This window comes from Ochotona curzoniae, unplaced genomic scaffold (genome assembly GCF_017591425.1).
Source record: "Ochotona curzoniae isolate NIBS_2020 unplaced genomic scaffold, NIBS_Ocur_1.0 contig_4105, whole genome shotgun sequence".
In the NCBI taxonomy this organism is placed as follows: Eukaryota; Metazoa; Chordata; class Mammalia; order Lagomorpha; family Ochotonidae; genus Ochotona; species Ochotona curzoniae.
In genome coordinates, this window is record NW_024466129.1 from 7,391,987 (window position 1) to 7,400,512 (window position 8,526).

Below are 8,526 nucleotides of genomic sequence, written 5' to 3' on the forward strand. Positions count from 1 at the left end.
CTTGCCCTTTGCCCATTGTTTAATTGAATTATTTCCAGGATATTAGCCCTTTATCAGGTGCTTAGTTTGCAAATATTTTCTCCCATTTTGTGGATGGGCTTCTTATTGAGCATTTGTTTACAGTACAGACGCTTCTTAACCCAATGTCATCCTATGTTTCTGCTTTTGCTTTGATTGTCTATGCTTCTGGAGTCTTTCCTGAGAAGTCTTTGCCTATGCAGTGTTTTGCAGAGTTTCCCTAATGTTTTCCTCTAGTAATCAGACATCAAGTCATATTCTTAGATGTTTGATCCATTTTGACTTGATTTTTGGAAAAAAGTGTAAGGTCAGGATCTTGTTTTACACTTGTAGATATCCAACCTTCCAAATACCAATTGTTGCAAAGACTATCACTTTCTCCAGAGATTGGTTTTAGCTTGTGTGTCGAAGATTAGTTGGGCTTCTGTTATGTTCCATTGTTCTACTGCTCAATCCAGCTCTTCTCAGCAATTGTTGTAGCATAATAAAAAGTACATTTTCACCCACCCTCCTTGAGGTACCTTGGAAAGGAGGTTCATGGATTAAGCACCAGTGGCCCTCATAAGAGCTTTTAGCATTATGACAATGTCCCATAAAGACAGGGCTAGCTGGGCACTGACTCCACCCCCCTCTAGGATCCTAAAAGCTCTGTGGCTTCCAGAAGCAGAGGCAACTGAGGTGAAGGTGAGAGAGATGGAGGCTACGTGGCTCCTTTATTAGCCCAGAAACTGCAAGAGCACATGAGACTTTAGCATGGGCTCCTGTGTTCTAGGATGAGGTAATTATTGCTCAAGTGAAGCATGAAGCAGAGGACATACACGTATTAAGGCACCAACTGGATTATTATTCTTTTTTTGATAAAGGAAAGCAGAAAACCTTGTACACTCACCATCTATGAGGAAACTGAGGCCCAGAGGTATTAAGTACTGAAGGTGACAATAATGGCAGACGTGAAATCTAATTCCAGGTTCTTGATTTCATATCCAAGCGCTAGCCGCAAGGAAGAAGAGAGAAACAGGTAGCAAATTGCAATAGAGGGGTGGCAGGGTCAAGGCCTATTAAAGACTTAAACTGTTCCCAGCCCCGGGCACTGGCCTTTACCTGCATCAGCTCATTTAATCATCTCAGTCATTGGGAAGGTGAGCATGATTTTCCGTTACTTCAGTGCAGTACTGACTTTTATTACAATGGATGTGAGTCATAAGGAATGGTCTCAAGAGTGGCCAACATTCTGTGATTTAGAAGCCTTGCAGTTCTGTCACAAGGAAATATGTTTCAGCTTGTTGGGAAATTCACTTAGGTGGAGAAGTCACACTCTGTCAATGCTAAACAAATAAATGTAACTGCCATTTTCTCCAGACAAGGCACAACAATATTTAACGTCTGAGAAAAATACACATTAAATTACCAAGACCTCAAAGAGGCCCAAGAACATGATTGGCCATTGTAAACAAAGGGAGCTTGTTGTCTCAGAGCAACATCCCCTACGACAGTACTGTGGACAGGAGTTCTTCATGATCTAACACTGAAATACCCAGTATTTAGGAAGCGATCTTCAAAACGTATAGAAGGAAGGAGTGTTATGAACAAGCAATTCATGGAGTTGGAAAGTTAGTGCACCAAAACCAAGTTTATTTATTCGATCTCTTTTCCACAAACTTCTTAAAGTACCCTGAAGGTGAAGTCCAATTTGTTGATCTCCTTTTGTTGGCCTTCCAACTTAAAAGTTGTTGAAAAATGTAACATATAAACATGTTTATTAAGTGAAACAGAATTACTAATGCCAGGGTAGTAACTTACTCTCAAAAACACTCTGCAACCTACATTAGTAGCCAAACATGTTACATGTGGCCCAAAGAGAAACAAAATTGTTCTAAGCTCTGTAACCTTAGGGATAAACAAGTTGTATTCATTTTTTAAAAATATAAATTGCTTTGGCTTTGGCTTGTGGTGAAGACATTAACTAACTATGAACAGAGGAACCCAACAGGAAGATGTTTCGCTCTCCAGGGACCTCTCTCCTGACCTTGGCTTTGGAAATGTTTGTCAGTGGTTTCTCAAAAGAGTGCCATGTAGTGGGAAGAACATGGCTTTGGAGCCAGTTTATTAAAATAGTTACTTATTTGTACCTATCATGAGCTTAATGCAGATGCAATGGTTAAAAAAAAATGGGGTGGCATCCCTGTAAGGGTTTCCTTCAAGTGAAGGAGAAAAGCAAGAGTGAAAAATAAATGTGAGATAATTTTATGCTGTTGCTAATTTTCTACTTTTTCTTCTTGCTATTGATTTGTTTTATGGCCTTTCATTTAAGGGGATCTATGGTAACTATGTAATAGAGACTGTCAGATACAGATGTGAAGATTCAATGCAGTATGCACCTCTACTTTCAAATCAAAGATGGACTCTCAATGAAATTGTTAAATGTATCTTGACAATAGGATGCTGGACTCTCTGCCATTGTGCATACCTACAATGTCAGGCTACATTTAAATAGCACAATGATGGACTGATGACTGATTATAAAGGACTATACTATTATAATAATATAGAGGAAATCAGTAGGGGGATGGGAATTTGGGGAGGAAAAGAGGGGAGAAGGGAAATCCCAGAGCCTATGGAACTGTATCATAAAATAATATAAACTATAAATTTAATATAAAAAATGAATGTGAGAATTTCAAATAGCACTGAGTGTTAAGAGGAAAATAAGGAAAAATTTCTTAAGTGGTCAACTAGGGTAGCACTGAGATGTTTGGGGACTGAATGATGAGAAGTGACCATGTGACAACTGGGCAAAAACATTAAGGTGAATGATACAGCAGGTGTCATGGCCTGGGGTAGAAGTCAGAACTGTGTCAAGGAACATGAAAGGCCCCTGAGACTGGATCAGGTGAGGGAAGCAGTGAAAGATGAGAAAGGAAGATGGAGGGTGGGCACTGGGGAAGAGCTGAGACTCATGGGAGGTATAATGAGAATCTGAGAAGTTTTAGGTAGGAGAAACTGATTTATTGTGTTCAAAATCTGACTCCTTGCTCTTTTCAGCATTTACTGTGAGAAAGAAACCATTCATCAGCAATCAACTGTTGACATTCCAGAAAATGTTGACACCATTCTGAAGGGGCGCACAGTGATTGTGAAGAGGCCCGGAGGAACCCTGCAAAGGGACTTCAATCATGTTACTGTGAAACTCGGCCTCTTGGGAAAGAGGAAGAAGGGGCTTCAAGTGACAAATGGTAGGGAAATCACAAGAAACTGGCCACTGTTTGTATCACCTGTAGTCACGTACGGAATATGATCAAGGGAGTTACACCCAGCTTCCGGCACAAGGCGAGATCAGTGTATGCTCACTTCCCCATCAACGTGGTAATCCACAACTCGCTGGGTGAAAAGTACATCGGAAAGGTTCGGATGAGGTCAGCTGTGGCTTCTTCAGTGTCTCAAGCCCAGAAAGATAAGTTAGTCCATGAAGGACTTGTTTCAAATTCAGCTGCTTTGATTCAGCAGACAATCACAGTTAAAAATAAGGATATCAGGAAATTTGGGGATGGTATCTATGTCTCTGAAAAAGGAACAGTTCAACAGGCTGATGAGTAAGACCTAAAGTTGCCCAGCTATTGAAGTAAGGACCCTGGACTGTTTCTGTGTCATTTTATTAATGTAATAAAAAGATGTGCTGATTTGATGCTTCAAAAAAAACCCTGACTTCTTGTTTAAAAGGTGACTCTGTGATCAGTATAAAAGACAAGGGTGTTGGGGGAGGATGGAACAGGATCAGTCAGGTGACTTCTCAAACATCTAGACATAACAACTCCCATAATCAAGAAATGGGGAGCTGCAGAAGAAACAGGAAGGGAAAAACCAAGTACTGAAGATGCAACCTCCAGGTTCCAGCTGTGATTTGGACCTTAGGATGAGCCAATCGGAAGAAATGAGTTTTTTCTGAGATTTGGCTTCATCACTCGGTTATTGCCATTAATTAAAGACAAAATGTTGGTGATGGAAGGACACAGCGGCAGATGCACCTGCTGGATAAAGCACTTGAGTAGGTGAGCAGCCCTTACTGCCACAGATGGACACTGAGGACTTAGTCATCAAAACAGGGAAAAAGCTGCCTCTACAGTCACTAGTACTAGCAGGTGGATAGATATGCAGCTGGATGCAAGCTTCTAGTTTAATTGCTCCAATTTTATTCAATAGAATAAAATCACTGGCATTAAGACAGGGAGTGATAGGATTCCAAAGAGAATAGCAAAGAGTTGACTTTACAGTCTTGAGGCATGGGGAAGCAGACAGAGAAGGAGTCCTGGGCAGCCCAGAGAGCAGCTGTGGCCATGGTCATGGTTGGAATGAGGGCACAGGGCGTGTCTGGAACATGTTCAATTGAAGGATGAAGAAGCTGGACCAAAGTTGGGTCTTCCAGGTGGGGGTAACAGTAAGCATGAGAGGACAGCTCCTCTCCATTTGCACCCTGAAGACATGAGGCAGGTGTGGACCATGAGAAAGGGATGGGTCAGTGCAGTGCAGGATCTTGGAGACTGGTACTAAACAAATGATGCAAAAATGTAAAGGGTTGTGCTCTGAGTGAGGCTCTGCAGACTCCTGCTCTTAGAGATGAGGCAGGGAGCAATTCCCCCCCGGTCTGCCTTAGGAGCAGCTTGGGAGCTTCTCAAACTAACAGCTGGGATCCCAGCAACCACTTTCTAAAAGCTACTCTGGGCAGTTCCATCTGCAGCCCAGGGTAACAATTGGTGGTCTCAGTTGTGACCATGGACCAGGGACCTGGGATGGATGGAGACAAAGGTTGCTGGAAGTGAGGAGCTCCAACAGGTGGGAGCACATGGGCACTCAGGTGGTTGAGAATGACAGAGAAGATGCTGAATTGGATCATGAGGTTTCTATGGAACAGCAAGCTGAGAAATGAGAGCAAGCCAGAATCGACCTGGGATGGAGTCGAAAGGCAGGTGTCGTTGGGAACAGGGCTTCTGAGGGGAGATGACACAGATCATCAGCTTGAGAGGATCCAGACAGTCCTCAGGAGGAGTTCCTGTTCAAATTAGAGCAAGGAGGCTTTTTTGTTTTTGCTGTCATTTATCTATTTTAAAGAGTTCAAGAGAAAGGGAGAAAGAGGGACAAGAATCTTCCATCCTCCAAATGGCTACAATGACCAGATCTAAGGTGGTCCAAAGCAGGAGTCAGGAGCTTTTTTCTTGTCTCCCACATAAGGTTCAGGGTCCTCAGGGGATGAGCCTGCCTCTCCTGCTTTCCCAGGTGCCTTAGCAGGGAGTTGGATTGGAAGTGGAGCAGCTGAGACGCAGACTATTGCTGTTATGGGATGCTGACACCCCAGGTTGAGGTTTAATTTGCTACGCTCCCCAAAAGAAGGCGTTTTTCATCCACTGATAAATCTTTGCTGAATGAACACAAGAGGCAGATCTTGCAACTGTTCACTAACAAGGAAGGGAGAAGACGAGAGAGCATGTTGAACTTAGGGAAGGTGCTCTTACCCTGTGTGTGGTGATGGGGTTGGTATGGGCGAGTGTAGATGTTGTTGATGTGGTTGTGTAGAGATGTTGCAGGTCGGAGTGTGTGGACACACTGGGGCGTATATGATGTATGTGGATGGTGTCAGTTTAGGTGGGTGCACAGATGCTGCCTTGATCTTTGTATGGAGTTGCAGCTGGTCTGATGGTATGGATGCTTCTGGAGGGACTGCTGTCAGTTGGCTGAGTCTTAGAGTCTCCCTGAAGGTTGAGTACTGGCAGACCAGTCAGATTAGGGCTGGAGAGAGCCAAAGATGCATTCAAATCCGAGAGGACTTGAGGACCAAGTGCACAGCAGAGCTGCGCCGGCCAGGCAGGGGATCCTCCACCTCTCTCAGGAAGGAAATGGGTCATCAAGCATAATTGCAGCAATTGTTCAGAATGTGTTGGAAGCATGCAGGGAGTACGCTGGGGCTTGGCTGGGGGAGAACCGTGTCAGGAGGGGCTTGTGCTGCTTTGTGACGTCTTCTCTCTGTTCCACTTGTGGGGCCGGGTGGGCTGTGTTCCAGATTCAGGAAGAACCCAACTCTACTGTTTCACTCAGAAATCCCAGGCCGAGCGTTTCTCCCTCTTGTATCAGGAAAGAGGAAGTCAGAATACTACTTCAAAGACTCGCCACAAATAGTGAAACCATGGGCTCTAACATGTGACACACTTTTAGGGACACAGAAGCCATACATGGTGTTGATTGTAACAATCTAGTTCTCACAATCTAGGGAATCACTTCCATGCTTCACGCTGTCTCATTATTTCTCAAAAAGGGATCCTAATGTTCCAAGAAAATTGTCAAGTACCATGAAGGACCCTCTTGAGAATAGCGTCCGTCAGTGTCAAGGGCATCCGCTGACACCAGAGCTAGCTCTCTGAGAACAGCTTGTGTTAGAAACCCATCCCCTGGATGGGAGAGTGTCGCTGCTCACGGCCTTCTCTGGCTCTTGGGTGTGTATGAGTACAGTACCTGAGGAGAGAATTCACACCTGCCTTAACAAACACAGACTCTGCCTGGTAGAGACTCCTGTGACGTTAGAGTTCCAGCACTTTCTCCCCCTCTCCTCTCCTGTTTCAAAATTTAACTCCCCCAACCTCCTCCCCTTCCGGCCAACTAAAGATTGAGACATGGCCAAGGCCTATGGAACACAGCTGGTCACAACTCCTTTTTCTTCATGGTTTTATCTCCTTACTGAAGCATCCTAGCCGTGGCTTGGAGGATACAGAGCTCTAACTGCTGCCTGCTGCATGGATGCAGTCTGAGACCTAATATGAGCGAGGGAATCACAGTCACTAACTGCAAGGGAGTAAAAGGGATCATCGTACTTTCTGAAGAACTGAAGCACTCTCTAATTGGAACGGAAATGATCTTGTCCACACTTTCCAATTTGCTGATAAAGACAGGGGATTATGGGAAGGGACAAACTTGCTCTAGACTCAGTCCCATAACTGAGACTAGAGTTCAAGACTCGCGGCTCTCATTTTAATGTTTGGGGATGGATATTTATTCTTAGCATATATATATATATATATTTTAATTTAGAGATCCATATGAGTAAAAAAGAATGGCATGAGAATTCCACCAACAAGAAAGGTCACTATGGACATTCATTGAGCATCTTTCCATTACCATTTTCATATCCAAGTACTGCAGGTGGAGTGGGACGCTTCTGGGCAGGACCTAAATTCTTAGCAGGAAAGCAGTTAGGAAAGCTCTATAGCTGATACTGTAAGAGGACTAGGGTTAGAGGTGGTTGTGCAGTGAACCAATCCATGACATCAGAAATTATCTTTCCTGATTAGTTAGCATGAATCTAACACACTATTTTAATGTTTTCACATCATATTACTTGAGCTGTGTTTTTAAAATTTCTGCCCTAACATACATGCATGCAAATCATATTTTTTTTTATCAGAAGTCTGTAAATTTTTCAAGGATTTTGCTGTGTTCTGTTAAATTGCCCTGTGGAAAGACTGTGCCAATGCCTAATCAATGTTATTTATTCCCAAGCATTTTCATTTTCATTAAAAAAAAAAGTTTCTCTTTGGGGGGAATCAAGATGTTGGAATAGGGCAAGGACACATTTAAACAGACAGAGAAACATTAGCCAACGTGAAGCAGACAGGGCTCATTTCAGGAAATAGGAAAGGACAGAACCATAGCAGAGGGGCACTTGAAGACACAGGAAAGCAGCAGACACAACAGTGTGGTGTTGCAGTGACTGATATCCCAACGGCAGCCAGAACTCTGCCAGCAACAAGGTGGGAAGCGGCATTCACCAGGAGCTCAGGAGGTGAACCCAGACAAAGACCTGCCTGTCCTGTTGGTCTGCTTGATTTGACCAGGAGCAAAGACAGGTCCTAGGGGCAGTGCGGGAACAGGGTGGATTTCACAGCCCACTCCGCCCCCTAGAGCTGAATCAGGAGCCACTTTGTGTAGGGACTCAAGGACTATGGGACAGGACTGTGCGTGCATTGAACTCATTTCTGGCTCAGTAAACTGTGGCATCCTACAGGTTCCACCCAAGATATGTCATGGTAGCCCTCAGACCTCAGAACTCTAGCAGTGGCACATTAGTACATTTTGCACAGTGTGACAAACACGAAAGCTTTAACACTGCAGGGACAACAGTGAGTTGTACATGTGCTGAGCTGGGAGCAACCTCACTGAGCTCAGTGCATTGCACTGATCCCAGAGGGAAATAATACTGACTTTGGCATCCTATGGGTAAAAATAGGTCTGTGTGGCCCTCAGACCTAACGGCCAACCGGCTCCGACAAAAACGGCACCACCAACAACCTAGCTATATGGAACACCTTCTGTCTCCCTCACCCTGGGAATTGCTCAAACAAGAAGTAGGAGAAAGATTGCATAGACAACAGTGCAGCCTCAGCACGGGATCATAGAAAATAGAGAGGTATGAGCCAGGAGCTGGGGTTACAAAGACCATGGTGGAAATCTAATGTAAGAACTTGAACC

General features: G+C 44.1%; 1 protein-coding gene across 1 annotated transcript; it reads left to right on the forward strand.

Annotated features, from left to right (window-relative positions):
* The first annotated feature begins 959 nt into the window (after positions 1-959).
* Positions 960-3,612, forward strand: LOC121159238 (60S ribosomal protein L9-like). The gene is given in 3 exon segments (XM_040984209.1): positions 960-1,036; positions 3,061-3,239; positions 3,242-3,612. Coding segments are annotated over 3 exon segments (627 nt in total).
* Positions 3,613-8,526: the final 4,914 nt, after the last annotated feature.